The sequence below is a fragment of the Zalophus californianus genome, chromosome 5 (genome assembly GCF_009762305.2).
Source record: "Zalophus californianus isolate mZalCal1 chromosome 5, mZalCal1.pri.v2, whole genome shotgun sequence".
Classification (NCBI taxonomy): domain Eukaryota; kingdom Metazoa; phylum Chordata; class Mammalia; order Carnivora; family Otariidae; genus Zalophus; species Zalophus californianus.
Window position 1 is genome coordinate 61,846,500 of NC_045599.1, and position 18,680 is coordinate 61,865,179.

The 18,680-nt window shown below is 40.1% G+C and overlaps 1 protein-coding gene across 8 annotated transcripts in view; it reads right to left on the minus strand.

Moving 5' to 3' along the window:
- The window catches only part of SSBP2 (single stranded DNA binding protein 2), a 296,491-nt gene extending 278,299 nt beyond the window's left edge, over window positions 1-18,192 (minus strand). For 6 of the 8 annotated variants that reach the window (XM_027604669.2, XM_027604661.2, XM_027604665.2 and 3 more), the window contains exon 1: window positions 17,956-18,189. In XM_027604669.2, coding sequence (XP_027460470.1) covers window positions 17,956-18,017 — 62 coding nt within the window. In that variant the 5' untranslated portion in view covers window positions 18,018-18,189. Of the gene's footprint in view, window positions 1-17,955 lie in introns of all 8 variants that reach the window. The other 2 variants (XM_027604668.2, XM_027604666.2) reach the window with 2 other exon arrangements.
- Window positions 18,193-18,680: the final 488 nt, after the last annotated feature.

Here is an 18,680-nt window from a genome sequence, read left to right on the forward strand (position 1 = left end):
TAGAATTGATAATTAACACTTTATTTGGGCTAAAGCTACTCAACTGAGTTGGTAGATAATATGGAAAAGCAACATTCATCTGTAACTGTTTCTTTACCTTTATAATTTCTTCAACACATAGATAAAAAGATCAGTTTAATTTGTATATTATTTCCATATTAAAAGTAAGAAAAAATGTGATAAACAACATAGCAAAGTATCTCAAAGCAATCTTCTGCATTAAGGACCTGATTAACCTAAAATAAGAGACTTATCTTGGTTTTTGTTTAGTTTAATGCAAATATCTCCCTCCCTCAACTGTAATCTAAATGACAGCCGGCTACTATACAACATAAGTAACTCTTACATATTACAAAGTTCCTAGCCTTGCCAAGGGGACAAGCAAAACAAGTATATCCAAACATAAATTCTTATTACACACCATATAGACAACCAACCAGCAAAGGTAAATGGACTTATTACAAAACTTCATGAATTTAAGTAATTTTTCTATATTTAATAAGCATTTATGAAGAAGACATTTAAAGATGGGACGCTATGCTCTTATGCCAGGACCATCACTGCCTCTCCAATCAATAACTGGTTATTTTATAATTCATATCAAGACCATTGCCCTTACTGGCAGTTTTTTTCAAATAAATGACACTTTATTCAAGTTCCCACAAGAAAAATCAAATTGACCTGCATATGTTCTTCATTGTTGATTTTAGATGAATGTAAGCGCTCTAAAATAATGATCAAATTAAAGTACTTAAGCATTTTGCTTAGAACAGCAATGGTTGTAAACTTTAGTTAACACCTCATGCTGGACGTTTCAGATTTTATTAAATATATATTGATGACATTTATTGTATCTTTTAACCATACAATAAAAAACCCCACCTTAACCCTGTCAGTTACATTTCAAAGTATTAACAAAACAGTAAATGAGATTTATGTAAAAGGCAATTATGCTATAAATGTATATTACATAGGACTTATTCCAACTTATACTTAAAAATTTTTTAATTCAAATATACTTTTAAATAATTAATAATTAATATGGAATTAGTATTTTACAAATAATCCACAACATATTTTGTAAAGGTCCCTGTTGACAGTGCAAAAGTGTTACAAATTTTATTATGAACTGTTCCACAAAAATGGAACATCAATAATAAACCATACTTTATATCATTTCTATGTGTCCATTTTCTTTCCTTTGAGCTTAAGCTTGTCCTGTTACAAATAACAAAATATATTTATAAATCCATCTGTGCTTTATTACACCTGGGTAAAATGGAATTGACATTTTTTAACATCTCAGATGACTTATTTCCTGTTTTCACCATGGTAGAGAGTAAACTCTGTTCATGTCACCTCCCTGCTTAAAAATCTTACCTCTGAAACAAAAAATGCAATATATGTTAAGAAAAAAAAAAAAGAAGATAGCAGGAGGAGAAGAATGAAGGTGAGTAAATCGGAGGGGGAGACAAACCATGAGAGACGATGGACTCTGAAAAACAAACTGAGGGTTCTAGAGGGGAGGGGGTTGCGGGGAAGGGCTCGCCTGGTGATGGGTATTAAACAGGGCACGTTCTGCGTGGAGCACTGGGTGTTATGCACAATGAATCATGGAACACTACATCAAAAAGTAATGATGTAATGTATCGTGATTAACATAACAATAAAATATAAATAATAATAATAAAAAATCTTACAGTGGGGATGCCAGGGTGGTTCAGTTAGTTGACCATCTGACTCTTGGTTTCAGCTCAGGTCATGATCTCAGGGTTGTGAGATCCCGGGCATCAGGCTCCAAGCCCAGTGGGGAGCCTGCTTAGGACTCGCTTTTCCTGTCTGTCCCTCCCCCTGCTCTTATTCTCTCTAAAATAAATAAATCTTTAAAAAACAAACAAACCTTACAGTGAGCCCCAAACAGCCACAGGATGACTTCAGAATTGTTAGCCTGGCTTTCAGAAACTAGCCTTGGCTTATCTGTGGCTTCTACCATCCTCCAAAATTACCCTTCCCCAAACACACACACACACACACACACACACACACACACACACACACACACACACACACACACACACACACACACACCTGGCTTTCAGAAACTAGCCTTGGCTTATCTGTGGCTTCTACCATCCTCCAAAATTACCCTTCCCCAAACACACACACACACACACACACACACACACACACACACACACACACACACACACACACACACCTGGCTTTCAGAAACTAGCCTTGGCTTATCTGTGGCTTCTACCATCCTCCAAAATTACCCTTCCCCAAACACACACACACACACACACACACACACACACACACACACACACACACACACACACACACACACACCTGGCTTTCAGAAACTAGCCTTGGCTTATCTGTGGCTTCTACCATCCTCCAAAATTACGCTTCCCCAAACACACACACACACACACACACACACACACACACCTGGCTTTCAGAAACTAGCCTTGGCTTATCTGTCGCTTCTACCATCCTCCAAAATTACCCTTCACACACACACACACACACACACACACACACACACCCTAAGGCATTACTGAAACTTTGTTTCTAGAAAACCTCTTTGCTGGATGACAGAACCAAATAGCGTTCCACACACACACACACACACCTGGCTTTCAGAAACTAGCCTTGGCTTATCTGTCGCTTCTACCATCCTCCAAAATTACCCTTCACACACACACACACACACATACACACCCTAAAGCATTACTGAAACTTTGTTTCTAGAAAACCTCTTTACTGGATGACAGAACCAAATAGTGTTCCCCAACTAACACCCCTATGTACACAAAAGTACCAAACCAAATATCTATACCCTCTCCTAGTCTTCTCTCTGCTTCCTTTCTCGAGTGAGGCTGTCCACATTTGATGTCTCCACCTTCTTGCCTTATATTCAACCCCTCAAAATACTGCATGTTAGCTAAGTCCGCTCCACTGAAACTGTTCTCCCTAAATTCACAGATGATATCTTATTCTAAAAATTCAAACCCTGTTTAACCTCTTCCTTCCTTCTACTATATCTGACATAATAACATAGTAACATAGGCCTCCATTTGCAAAAGTACCCTTCCTTGCCTTCTGTGACAGATGCCAATCCTTAGGAGTTTCCTTCATCTCTCTCTAGTATTCCTTTTCGGTCTCAATCTCAAATTCTTCTTCCCTTTGGCCGTTAAATATTCCCTCTTGGGGAATATTTGGTCTCTTCACACTTTCTCCTGGACATTCCCGTGAAGAATGACTTCATTCCCATCTCATGGCTTCAAGTGCTCCATCTTTAGGTCTGAATCGCCCTTCAAACTGAACTCATCATCTTCCTCCTGACATCTCCTATCTGTTCTTCCTCCTGTAGTCCCTCCAAGGCTAGGACTGAAACTTCTATCTATAATTACAGCCATCTTAAAAATCCTAATGTTTTCACTTTTAAGCCACCAAGTCCTATGTATTCTAAATTCTAAGACATTGGGTGCCTGGGTGGCTCAGTTGGTTAAGCGACTGCCTTCGGCTCAGGTCATGATCCCGGAGTCCCGGGATCGAGTCCCACATCGGGCTCCCTGCTCGGCAGGGAGTTTGCTCCTCCCTCTGACCCTCTTCCCTCTCGTGCTCTCTATCTCTCATTCTCTCTCTCTCAAATAAATAAATAAAATCTTTAAAAAAAAAAAATAAAAATAAAATAAATTCTAAGACATCTATTGGACTGCCAGTAAGGTTGAAATGATGTATTATTACCACAGCTTACTTATTCCAACAGCTTCCTAACAGTTCTGTCTCCCCCTTTACCTCACCCTCTGTGTTACTTCCAGAATGATTCTTCTAAAATGTACCTCAGATGATGTCACTTTTCTGTTTAAAATTGTTTCTCTCTCAGGTCAAGCTGTCATTCAAGGTCATTCTTGAAATAGTTCCTGTTTAACTTGCCAGATGTATCTGGCAGCACATCCTCTACCTAACCTACAGCACATCCAGTCATACCAACTTTCTCGTAGTTCACCTAACACAGCACACTCCTTAATACTTTCCTGTTTCTTTACATGTTTTTCTCTCTCCCTAGAATACTCTTTATTCTCTACACCCCTCCAACCTAAATTTGGCTAATGTTTATTTCTTGTTTTTTTTTTTTTAAGATTTTATTTATTTATTTGATGGAGAGAGACAAAGCAAGAGAAGGAACACAAGCGGCGGGGGGGGGGGGGGGGAGGAGAAGCAGGCCTCCCGCTGGGCAGGAGCCTGGGGCTCGATCCCAGGACCCCAGGATCATGACCTGAGCCGAAGGCAGATGCCCAACGACTGAGCCACCCAGGCGCCCCTATTTCTTGTTTAATAAACATCCTCATAGAAATATCTCCTGGAGGGCATCTGCCTTGGGCTCAGGTCATAGTTGCAGGGTTCTGGGATTGAGTCCCACATGGGGCTCCCTGCTCAGCGGGGAGTCTGCTTCTCCCTCTCCTTCTGCCCCTCCCCCCTGCTTGTGCACTCTCCCTGTCAAATAAATAAATAAAATCTTTAAAAAATAAAAAAAATTAAAATTAAAAAAATATATCTCTTGGAAATATCATAGCCCTCCGCCGGATTCATGCCCTTTTGCAGAACTCCCATGCACCTTCTACACCCGTCATAGTGCTTGTTACCCAGTGAGGTAATCACTGACAGTAAGTTCCCTCATGTGCTTGCTTCAGCTGCATGTATACGTAAAAAAATTTGTTTTGCAGTCTAACAGAGAAAGAGATGGTTAACACTTTTTAAATGAACAAAGGAAGGGGGAGACAGCAGAAAGCTGAAGGAACATTATCCCCCACCTCATAAAATGTATACAAATTTATACTATCATAAAATAGCTAAGTGGGTTTTAAAAATTAATTTTAAACGCTATTTTGACAAAACCCAACTTTTTAAAAAAGTTCCATTTTCTCAGGTTATTCTATAAAAACAAAAACCTGGAATAACTGCTTCAAATGTATAAAAAATTAAAACTTGAACACTAGTCCTGGATATCCTTCATTGGTCCTGCCAGATCTACTCTCTACCCTTTCTGCCCCGCTGTGATCTGGGAGGCTGACCTCTGAGGAGTACATTATCTCATCTCCCTTTCCCTCTGGCTCCCACTTAGGTTCTACAGAAAGGAGGCATCAGTTGATCAGAGGGCAGGAAAAGAGGGAAGATCTCCTCTTTGCCAGGCCTCCAGCCTCTGTTTACAGTGGGTTTGACAGTGGCTGGGCCATCTTGGAAAAATCGCAGGTGTAGGCGAGTAGCCTTTCTGCAATGACCATAGCACTCACCAGATTCTGGTAACTGCTATGTCCCTGTTCTCCTTCAGAACTCAGGTGGGTAAAGCTTCCCTTGTTGCTAATTCCTTGGTGTCCTTTCATCCCTGGTTGGTTTTAATCTTAAAACTAATTCATTAAACTCCCTCCAGCTTTCCTTTTGAAGGAGCTCTCCTGTTGGGGATCTGACTAATACAAACACAGAAATGTTTGGCAACTAGCAGCATTTTTGCCAGTGCTTGCTATGAGTTCTCTTGCTAATGGTATACCCATCTTACAGAAAAGCGTCAGCACCCTTTAATGTTTAGTAAAAACTTGCCTACACCCAAACCTTTTTGGGCCTGAATTTATAAATCCAACTTACTTACATAATTGACCCAGTACCAATTAGAATTCACATAAATTCAGAAGTGATTTCCTAAGATGAACTCCTACCCGAAAACTATTCCCAGTATATACACATACATATTTGTGTTTGTGTGCATGTTATGTATTCGATGGTAAGAAACTTCACTCAGGCTTCTCCATTACAGTACTTCTAAATGGAAAAAATAACTATATCAGTCTCTCAGTTTAATTCAGAGTTAAAAAAATGCTTATTGAAACACCTTTAATGCTCTCTAATAATTGCTGTTGCTTAAATGCACTGAATAAAAGGTAATCATCACATAATTTTAATCCAATTATAAATGAGAAATAGCTCATGATGCTGTGAAAAAATGAAACAAAGGAACTCTTTCTATTTTTTTCTAATAGTCAGTACTATAGAAATGTACCGTAGTACTAGACTCAGTATGGTTGTACTATTGCTCCTGGAACACACGGAACTTTCCAGATGCCCTAGTCCAAAAACAAACAAAAAACCAACAGGCCATATGCTGGTTGGAAGAGACCCATAATTAGAGGAGAAAGTTTTTTTGAGATGTTACATATTTCTCATCTGTTTATTTCTGACTCTAAAATTTACTAAGGAAAGCAACTTATGCCAGGGTATTTCACCTCTACACACAAAAAGAATGGAGAAACAGCTTTACCTGAAATTATAACCTGAGCTCCTAATTGGCATCTTCCTCTCCAACAAGCATTACATTCAAGCTGTTAAATCTCAGATATCAGCTAAAGAATTTGGAGTTACTTGTGGAACACTTTTGGTAGCTATATAATTCTGCCCACCTTTTTTAGCAGCTGTAAAATGCTTTCCTTAACCTTTTTCCTTAGCACCTCTCTTCTCTATTGCCTCCCACCCCAACTAAAAATGGTGGATACTTGTGAAGAGAACTATCCAGGCATTCCCCTCCCACTGCCCACCCTCACAACTCCCGTTATTTTTTCCCCATATTAAGCAATGAAACACTAAGGCAAAATGGTTAAAATGGGCAATGAAGTAAGAAACCTGAGTTTGAATCCAGACTATGCAACTTACTATGGCCTTGGACAAAGTATATAACTTCAGTGAAACTCAGTTTCCTCCTATGTAAAATGAGGATTATATCTACTTTATAAAGTTGCTGAAGGGATTGAGCAAGAAGAAAAGCCAGACATAAAAAGACAAATATTACATGGTTCCACTCATTCATGGTACTTAAAATAGTCAAATTCTTTTGACAAAAAAACAGAATGGTGGTTGCCAGTGGCTGGAGGGAAGAGAAAACAGGGAGTTATTTATTGGGTATAAAGTTTCAGTTTGGGGTGATGAAAATGTTCTAGAGATGGATGGTGGTGATGGTTGCCTAACAACGTGAATATATTTAATGCCATTGAAATGTACACCTAAAAATGCTTAAAATGGTAAATTTTATGTTACATATGTTATCATGATAAAAACAAAAACAAGATAAGAATAGTCTATCATTAATCTGTATCAAAGAACTTTCCCTTCCTTATTAGAGTGAGGTATACAGAAGGGGTAAAAAAAAAACCCTTCCCTTTCCCTATTGCTATTCCAGCTCTGCAAATTGAAGCTAACTGGCAAAGGCACAGAGAAGAGTGTGTTGATCAAAGAGCCTAAACCTTCACAAATTAGAAATTCAAACTACCCTAAATCCTATACAAATTATGTAACAAAAGCATAAATTTCAAATATCAGGTTTTATTTATAATGTAGCATTTTTGGAGTATTTGTATAAGACTGAATAAGACTGTGTTTAACTGGGGCTCTTGGGTGGCTCAGGTGGTTATCAGCCAACTCTTGATTTCGGCTGGGTCATGATCTCGGGGTCCTGAGACAGATCCCCACATCTGGCTCTACACTCAGTGGGCAGTCTGATGGAGGATTCTCTCTCTCCCTCCCCTCTGTCCCTCCCCCTGCTCATGTGCTCTCTCTAAAATAAGTAAATCTTTAAAGGAAAAAAAAAGATTGGGTTTAACTCACACGTTATAGTTTTTTTTCACTAACCATTCACTAAATATTTTTCACTTAACCAAAGTATTGACATAAACTTTAAACTATCTAATCCATGATTCTCTGCTGAATCAAATCCATACATAAGCCTTCTTGAAATATATACGAATCTCTCAATTTATTTTATTTTTATTTATTTTATTTTTTATTTTTTAGAGAGGGAGAAAGGGGACGAGGGAGAGTAAGAATCTTAAGCAGGCTCCACACCTCAATCTCTCATTTTAAAAGAAGCAGCTATAGTATAGGGAAAGAAACACTGACGTTAGCACCAAAAAAATCTAAATACAGCTCAATTCTGCCACATTTTAACTCTATTACCTAAGCTAGGTAAGTCAATTTCCACCTATATATCTCAATAGCCAATGACAACTATCACCTACTTCACAAAATTATTGTGAGATTTAAATAATACAAAGTACATTAAAATACCTTGAAACTATGAAGTATAATTCTGTTTATATTATTAAATTTTTTGAAACACAAAGAAAAGGAGATTATTCTATCCAAAATTCATATTAAAAATATACATGCAGGGAGCCTGGGTGGCTCAGTCGGTTAAGCGATGGACCTTGATTTCGGGTCAGGTCATGGGATCCAGCCCTGCATCAGGCTCATGCTCAATGCGGACTCTGCTGGAGATTCTCTCTCTTCCTCTACCCCTCTTTTCCCCACACTCATGCACGCATGCACACATTCTCTCTCTCTAAATTTAAAAACATATATATTTAGGGGTGCCTGAGTGGCTCAGTTAGTTAAGCATCTGTCTTCAGCTCAGGTCATGATCCCAGGGTCCTGGGATGGAGCCCCGCATCTCCTGCACTGGGCTCCCTGCTCAGTGGGGAGCCTGCTTCTCCCTCTGCCAGATTCTCCCACTGTCTGCCACTCTCCCTGCTTGTGCTCGTGTACACTCTCTCTCTCTGTCAAATAAATAAAAATCTTTAAAAAAATAAAAAATAGAAATAAAAACATATATATTTAAAAATACACATGCATTTCTGAGTAATACAACTAGTTAATCTCCTGTAGTCCTAAAATTCACAAAATGACCACTAAATGCCCATATTATAGAAAACTCTTCTTTAGAAATTATGTAATAATCCTGGTACCAAATATTAGAATATTGAGGAGAAAATAAACTAGATGTAGTGATATTGTGTTGCAATATATTTATAAGCTCCTTATAAATTACATCCTTAACTCATTTATTCCACAACTATCTAATCAGAATTCCAAGCACTGCGCTAAGCAGTGGGAATACACTGGAGAAGATGATACCACAGTTCTTGTCCTGAGAGAGATTCCAATCTAACTGCAAGATATTAAACAAAACATTATGCAAATAATTCGTTAATTTATGACGGATGTGAAAAGGGAAAGGAGAGGCTGCAATGAGAGCATAGAGTAAGGGAGTCTAATCCAACCTGGAAAATTTACAAGAAATAATTATATCAGTTGTACCATCCTTTGTCAATACAATAGGTTTTAAGTGTTCAATAAATCTTAGCTATTTCTATCAATGTTATTATAAAAGTCATAAGCTCCACTGTCCTTATTAGAACAAGTACATCCCTGGGGTTCAAGAAATAAGACAGTCAATCTTATTACCTAGGAAACCCCAGATAAACTAGACCCACCACTCAACTCCTCAGTAAAAAAACAAAACCAGGCTCCAGGGAACACAGGTTCTTATCCCAAATTTGACTCATATTTTATATATCCTTGAGTAATTATGGTGATGCTGACAGATTTCCTCAATTATAGTTGAGACCTGTCTGAAATTCTCTAACCCCAAATCTTCTCATGACTGATACTTTAAATATTACTCAGGATTCTGCTTAAATATCTCCTTCTCCAAGAACCTTCCCCTGACCACCCAGTCTACTGTAGCCTCCCAGTCATTCTCTATACTACCCTACTTTACTTTTTTTTTTTTAGCATTTATGACTATCTGAAATTGCCTACTGTATTTATTTACTTGTTTATTATGTTTTTCCTTCAAACTTGAAAGTAAGTCCCATGAAAGGAGGGGTCTCACTGTATTCTCTTTGTATCCTCAAGATACATCTTCCTTACCAAAGATCTCCAGTTTTGCTCAGGCAGCTCAGGTACAGGGGAGAAAGGTTTCCAATCCAGAGGACTACCCGATGCCTGACTTAGGCCAATTATGGTAATCCCATTACATTTCCCAGTAATTGGTTTAGGGTAGGGAATTTTACAATTCTCTTCAGTAAGGCATAAGAAGATACTGCTAAGCAACTTTAAGAAAAGGTTTTCCTCCCAGATTAATAAGACACAAGAAGGAAAAGCCTTGCCTTTCCTCCTGCCTTTGACTTGGCTGTATGAGGAAGTGATACTGGGAATGTGGTATGTTGATGAGAGGGAAACCATGAGGAATGGCAAAGAAACTGAGCCTGAACCCTGATATTCTTGAGTCACTGAATCAACTCTGAAACTACTTCTTCCAGACATCCTGTTACGTGAGATTTATTTTTAAACCCTGATCAATTAAACCATTTTCTATCTCCTGTCTTAATACCTGCCGCCAAAAGCATGATAAACTCTTAAGCTTCTGTTTCTTCTGTAACATTAACAGAAAATAGCACCTAACAGTCTGGTGAATTCTTGAAGGGATTAAATGGGACAATGCAAGTAATGGGTCAAACAAACAAAATATTCAAATGATAGTGTTGCTGTTTTTGTTAATACTAAAGAATAACTTTCTATGACAAAACTCCACAAACTCTTCATGAAGTATTTAGGATTTTCTGATTTTTCAGAAAACATTTATTTTAATCCTATTAAATGTAAGCATTTTTAATAGAATAATTCATTTACCCAGCTTTCTTCTATCACTGAAGTAGCTTTGGTTCTTTCTCAAGTTTCAAGTAGGTAAATAAAAGGAAAATCAAGCCAAATATCAGATCACTAAAGAAAAATAACCATATCAATTTCAGGTAAGAGCCTGTTCTTGGCATCAACTCCTCCCTCAGCTTACATGCACAGAACCACATATAAATTTTCATCTACTATTCTTACCTTCACAAGTATTTCATCAGTATTTTAATATGTATTTAATATGTATTTTAATATGGCTTAGATTATACTAAACTATATCAGTTATTAAAACTATACTATACCTACAATTACAAAAAAAATCTTTCAAAATAGGAAAAAAAAGTGTTATACTTCAGTCTCAACAATTTTTTCTGTGAACTATTTGTATGATATGCCACAAAGCAAAATTAATACAGAAGATCAAAAATAGGATATAGCCGAGTCATTGGTTCAAGCTTACTCTAGCTGAATTATGATTTGAAATGTTACGATGGCTCATTACTATTGGAAAGATATTTACATGATATTTTTTCATGTATGAAAAAGAATCATCAAAATTCCTAAAATAAAATGTCAGGGTAGTTTCATCATTCCTAAAAAGTGTGACACCAACTTAAGTGTCTCTTTTAAAGATGAAAAAGAAATGAGTATTAATTCTTTCATTGCACTGAACTGTCCAGGCTCCTCTGAATCCAGATAAATTTTTAGTTTTGACAATATTACAATAACTTGGGGCGCCTGGGTGGCTCAGTCAATAAGCATCTGCCTTCAGCTCAGGTCATGATCCCAGGGTCCTGGGATGGAGCCCCACATCAAGCTCCCTGCTCAGCGGGGCTCCCTGCTCAATGGGAAGTCTGCTTCTCCCTCTCCCACTCCCCCTGCTTGAGTTTCCTCTCTCGCTGTGTCTCTCTCTCTCAAATAAATAAATAAAATCTTTAAAAAAATATTACAGTAACTTTATTAGCTCCACTTTTCAAAAATCTTTAAACTATTAACCTACTTTGACAAAAGCTACCAGTTACCCATTATGACCAAACATAAATTCGGGCAGCCTGTAGGGCTATTAAAAGTCACCTGGAAAAACTCTCTTATTCCCTGGGTGGACCATTTTTCCACCTGTTTTTCAATGTCCTCACACAGTGAATAAGATATATAGTTTGGGGAAGGTAAGAATAGCCTCTAATATTTCTCTAATATTACTGAAAACAAGTAGGACATTTTGGTGGACCACTCTTCAGATCATTTTTGGTGGAATACATGGTTTTGGTATACTAGTTGAATAACTTTCACAGTCTTATTCATATTAAGTTATATACATATGTTACAAAACCTTACATGAATCGATGTTAAATATGTAAAATATATACAAAATCAGATAAGCAAAGTTTAAAATCGAAATATAAGCACTTATTTTTTATTCCAAACTCTCTTCAGATATTAACAAATATATCTTATTCTATTGCTCCAATGCTATTTTAAGTCCTTCCCTAAGGAAACAATGTTATTAATAAAACTAATATTTTAGCACATTTACAGAGGCTCACATATTACAAATCAACAATACGTCACAAGCATGCAAATGTTTCATCATTCCCATACCAATGTCAAAGCAATAATGTACACACAACAGTAGAGAATATCTCCACATATTCCAAAATAAAATTATAATTATCTTCAATACGTATTAAGTTATATAGTCCAAGAAGTACTATCATGTTTTCTAAATCCAGTACATTAATCCTCAATCCTATACCCCAACATTAATGTAACAGTTGTGATTTCTATAGAAAAAGATTCTAAATTCAAAATTATTTTTTCCCAAATTTCACTTTTAACTCTAAACTACAGGGTTGAAATGTTAATAAACTGCAATCTAGGTATTATTTCAACCCCTGCCCACAGTGTATGCTTTAACTGTAAAACAAAATAATTCTATTTTCTAGTAATAATTAAAGATGTGAGATACATTTGGTCCACTACTACAGAGAGAATAAAATTTAATGATATTTTCATCCTAATTTGGTTTTATATGGCAAACTGCCTCTAAAGCGTGGGAATAAACTTTTCATTTTTTTCTTTCACAGCACTGAAAAAATACATTACAATATTAAAACTATTTCTAGAGCCAAAAAAATCTGTGGATAAACAATACTAAAATTTAACTCTCAACATCTTACATATTTTTTTCTCTAGGTTTGTTCCTTCAAAAAAGTTGGTTCTTAGGTTCTTCTACAATAATGGAAAAGAGATCAATCAATAGAAAAACTCTCACAGCTAAGATGACATGTTAGATACAAGTTGTTTAGTATTTTGGAGTAAACATTCTGGGGATTGGGAAGGGTAGAGTCAATGTAATACAGAAAATTTCATTCCCAAAAAGGTATTCGTTAACTAGTTTCAGAAATCGTGATTTAACTGCTAAATGCCCATCAAACAAGTTTCTGAAGAGATTTGCATTACCTCACTTGTCTTAACTTTATTTCCTTCAGAAAGGAAGGAAGAAAAAATTTACAATTTTTTTAGGGGAGTGACAATAATAAAAAAGGGGGGAATAAGGTGATGCTGGAAGATACTAATCCCTACAATTGCTCTATTATATGGAGTAGTATTTAAATGTTCATTAGACTTAACCACTTAAAAATGAGCATATGGTATTTGTTTCTCGGTATATTCAACTAAAAGATTCATGACTGAAAAACCAAAGTTACTTTTCAGAGCCCCAGGTTAGATGCACAGTTTGATTTCCATAGTTTCTCACAAGTTTACTTAATATGATGTCACTGTTTGGTATGTGTATCTTATGTTTAACTTTATAGAAGATTCATCTTTCTGTGCTATTATATAATTTTAAAATATGCAGTTAGTTTAATAAAAGTATTATCACCACTCATGTATTTATAGGTGCCAGTTATTCTTTCTGTGGCAATGTGGGATACAGTATGGCTTAAAGTTAAGCAACATTTCACACAGTAACTGTTCAGAGCTACAATGTCTATCTAATTTCAAACCATAAGAGGTCAAACAAAATTCCTGCAAGAAAAAATCTGAAGAAACAAGTATTTTTCATTATTTTAGGCTTCGAACTTTCACTCCTAAAATTTCTATGCCTTACCCACACCACACACAAATCTGCAGTCTGTCAAAATGGAAGGTACAGGGGCGCCTGGGTGGCTCAGTCATTAAGCGTCTGCCTTTGGTTCGGGTCGTGGTCCTGGGGTCCTGGGATGGAGCCCCACATCGGGCTCCCTACTTGGTGGGAGGCCTGCTTCTCCCTCTCCCACTCCCCATGCTTGTGTTCCCTCTTTCACTGTGTCTCTCTCTGTCAAATAAATAAATAAAATCTTAAAAAATATATATACTGGAAGGTGTAAGTATCAAGGTGCACTAAGGGTTAAGAATTCATCGAATCTTTAAAGTCTGTTATATCTGATTATGTAATACCATTCCCTAAACCTGTAGTATCCTACCCTAGATCAGGAAGGCAATCTGGTATACCAAAAAAATACATCTTTCAGTTTTAACCACAGGTTCTAAAGGTAGAGAAATCTTTGTTGGAAACCCAGCTAGCAATGTGTCTCTGGCTGAGTTACTTAACTAGTCTGAGTTTTAGTTTCCATATCTCTTTAATGGAGAAAAAAAATTACTATGTTACAGAATTGTAGGGAAAATTAAAGAAAATATACATAAAATGCCAAACACAGTAGCTGGCATATAGAATGACAAATAATAATTACTGTTTTGTTGTCATTGGCTATTGCTGAAATACAACTATGCTAGAGAATGTGGAACTCAAACTTCCAAAGTCCTTATTTTGGAGGTCATAGAAAAAAAATTTTTTCCACACCCTGAAAAAAATATTCCTTTGAGTCTAACATCTTCATTTATTCAACAGTATTTATTTGGTGCTTTCAACATTTAAAGGCCCTGTCCTTAATGTCAGGGATACCTCCGAGAGGAAATTAGTAGTATCATCCCTTGCCCTCAAAAAACTTATATTTTAGAGGAAGCTAGACATTAAACAAGCAATTACACAGTTACTTAATTATAATTGTGATCAGTGTTACAAAGAAAACCTGCTAAAGGGGGAAATGACCTAACAGGATCAGAATTTAAATTTCTATGCAAACATCCCACCTCCCACCAAGGGTTTTCAATCACTCCCTCTATAATTAAAACTAATCCAACTCTTTGTATAGACTTGATCCGTCTGGACTTTAAAACAACAAAATAGGGGCGCCTGGGTGGCTCAGTTAAGCATCCAACTCCTCATTTCAGCTTAGGTCATGACCTCAGGGTCTGCAGATGGAGTCCAGCATTGGGCTCTGTGCTGGATGTGAAGCCTACTTAAGGTTCTCTCTCTCCCTCTCCCTATGCCCCTCCTCCCCCCATCTCTCTCGTAAAAAAGAAAAATTAAAACAACAAAATAAGCAAATAACCTGACTCTGGCCGTTTTTATGCTCAGAACTGTACACTGAAACTATAACCAATATATAAAACTTACAAATTAATTTCAAGTATTCCATACAGTAAGTTATTAATGAAAGAGAAAGCAAAGATAATAATACAGGTAAGCACTTGTCAGCTCTCCGCCATGAACTCATTAGAAAACACATTTCCTGACAGATTATAAAACCAGTATTTTCATAAGCATGCTATTATTCAGAACTCATTTTTTTCAGAAAGTTTTTATTAAAACAATAAATACGTACACATATTTATTACTGAAAAAAGTTATTTCTGGGATTTTTAAGATCAGAACAATTCTAACTTTCTTACTAAGGGAGAATTCTTTTTTGCTCAGGTACCTTATAAAATATGCCACCTTAATTTTTTTTTTTTTTTAAATCTGGTAACATCCACTTTAAAGACAACTTCAAGATTCCTATCCTCAGAAGTTAGCACACTGTTGTAGATTAGTGCCATTAAACTCCCAAGTGAATAGTAAAGGGGAAAACTGAGAGATCAAATCAACTCTCCCATCAAAATGAAACTAAGTTTATTCTATAAAATAGAATCTACCTCAACGTTTGTGTTAGATTCAAACAACATTCACCCAGAAATTAACGCAACAATTAACCCAGAACAATGACTGTCAATTCCCCAAAAGTGGCCTCTTCACCTGTATTTAGGTTCATAAGGCAAACTAGTCCAGGATTCCTGCTGCCAATTATAATGAATGGAAGAAATATATTTAAATCGAATAGCACCATCTAGCAGAACCCTCACCACTTTGCTTTCAAGAGTAGATATTACTTGGTGTTCAGTTTGGTAGACTGGACAGCAAAAGTGGCAATTATTTGTTTTCATGACAGAATCACAGGATTAGGCTAAAAAGCACCACAGACACATCACATTCTCATTATTATCTCAGATAATTAAAAAAAAATTTTTTTTACAAAGTTATCAGGATACAGATTAGATTCAACCATTCCTGGGAGTCTAACTAAAATCCAAAATTACTTTGATTCTCAAATTCAACCACCCCCAAATGCCTCAATACATTTCAATTCCTTCACTCTCAGTAATATGAAATCCCAATACTCTGTAATCATTAAAACATCCTGTTTTTAATCTTATCAGATATATTACAACCAAATGATTAATGCACAAAAATTGGACTGTTATTTCAAAACTTCAGTTCTAGTAACTTGTTTCTTAACCAGGCTCTATTATTGTCTTTTGTATATTTCACAGCACATCAACTAGTTCCTAAATGTAGCTCCTCAGAAAATACCTCTGGAAAAAAACAAAACAAAACCAGCATCTCTCCGTTAATTTTGTTGTTTGTTTTGCTACATCAAGGCCTGCCACCCCTAAATCTTATGGGAATTGTGTGTTGCTGCCAACACGAAGATTAGGAAATGTTCCCATCCCTAGGGCACAAGAAACTTTCAGAAGACTACTAACTGCCTAAAGGAAGGAGGGAAACTCGGTCGTCTGAGTATTTGGTTTTTATTTACGAAGCTATTTCCAAGCGCAAGGTAACCAAAGTAGCTCTTCAGAGATGCTCTCAGACTTTACCCCAGTCTGAACACCCTCGGAAAGGCAGAGAGCGTTCAATGACAAGGATAACCCTCACCCTCAGAGTGGAGGTGGTTACTGGCAATCACCGATCTGCTGCACAGAAAAGAGGGGTTCTTCCTCAGTGGTCACAGTCACTATTCGCTCTCATTTTTAGTAACAACCAAATCACCGTTACAAGTACGTAAGAATAGCGGTAAACGGCCCTGCTTCGCAGTGTGCCGTGACGGTAGCATCCCGGGCCGGGAGGGGCTCTTTTCTCCCTTGCCTCCTCTGGGCTCCCACCGGAGTTAACACCTGTATCTCCCCACCTCAACGTTTCTCCCCTTCCGGCAAATCCCTTTTCGGACCATTGCTCCCAGCGCACCCCAGACAACAACCTTCCTCCTGCCGGCCGCTGCAGCTCACACAACTCCCACTCCGCGCGCCCCACGACCACCGCCCCGCGGGGGCCGCCCGGCCCGCCACCGAGGCCGCCGCGGCCCCCAGACGTTTGGGAGGCAGTTAGTCTCCAAAAAAAGTTCTCCAGCCGCCGCCGCGGAGTTGGGTCGGCCGGAGAGGCAGAAACACCAGCCTGCTCCGGCAAATCCCGCTTCTCGCCAGCACACTTTTCCTCCCCGGGAACTCGGTCTTTCTTAGACTCCCAAACTTCAGCGGCGCCACTGGCCCCGACCACCCGTGATCTGCGAGGCACTGGGCACCACGAACGCCGCGTCGCTTCGCCGGCCGGAGAAAGCCCCGACGCCCACCCGGCACACGCCCGCACACGCCCTCCGCGCCCCGCGCGCGTCTCCGCGCCCCGCGGGGCCCCGCTCGGCCGCTCCGCGCCCGGCTTCCGCCCGTCGCGCGCCCGGCACCGCCGCCCTGCCTAGCCGGGCGATCCCGGCCCCAACCCCAGGCGCTGGAGCCCCGGCCGCGGCGCCCCTCGCACTGCCTGCCCCGACCCCAGCCCGCCCCTCCAAACACCCATAGTCCCACCGCGAGCCCTCCTCCACGCAGCTGCCCCCTTCCGCCCCGCCCGCAACCCTCGGCAGCGCTCCGGGTCCCCGCAGCCCCGGACCCCAGCTCTAAAGTTACTTTGTGAGGAGGTGAACCCGCGGGTTATTTCCCCCAATCACCCAAACAAGTTTCCATCCTTGGCACCAGCACCGCCACCGCCCCCCAGCACACTCGCTCCCTCGCGCCAGCAGCCCCCCAAGGCCGCCCGCCCCGCGTGAGCACCTCCTGGGAAACAGCCGCTCCCCGCACCGCACGCCCCCACCTTGTGTACCCCTCCCCCTGCCAGCCCACCCCCGGCTTTCCCCCGGCGGAGAGTGTCTGGGTCTGTGTGTCTCCGAGAGAGTGTGCGAGTGCGTGCGTGTGTGTGCGCGCGTGTGAAGGCGGAGGTGGGTGAGAAGCGGAGACACTTACTTCTCCCGGGCCTGGCTGTCGGACGGGACGGCGCTGCTGTTACTCTTGCCTTTGCCGTACATGCTTGTGCCGAGAGCAGCTCCCACTGTCACGCACCTGTCAACCCATCACAGCCTCCCCGGGAACAGCCCCGTCCCCATGGCGACCCACGCAGCCACCCCCACTATTGGCCGCCCCACGCCAAAGCTCCGCCCCCTTCGCCCAGGCAACGCGCGAGACTGACAGGCCTCCCCCTCCCTCCGGCCTTCCGAAGCGCGCGGTGGCGGCTACAGTCTAAGCGGCAGTCTCCTCCCTCCTTCCCTCCCTCCCGGGTTCCCTCCCTCCTTCCCTCTCCGTTCTCCTCCCTCCTCCCGCTCTCTTTCCCCCCTCCCCCCTCCGAACCCGGGCGCAAGGGGGGAATTAGAAACTGCTCTAGAAGGATTTTAAACAACTGGCTGTTCTCTCCGCCGCCGCCCCTCCCCCCGCGCCGCCCGCGCTCGGCTCCTCACTGGAGAGAAGGCGCCGGGAGGAGGGGAAAGTGCGGCCTGGAGTCGCTGGTAGGAGCTGGCGGAGCTGGAGCTGTGGAGGCCCCAGACTTCGGGGCGCCCCGCCGAGTACACAGACAGACCTACAGCCCCAGCCTTCGTGGGAGCCCCCACCAGCCCCCTCTCCGGCTCCTTGCCTGTCTGTGACCCCGCGCCAGTACCCTGAATTGATCTCTGCAGCCCTCAGACCTACTCCCTGGG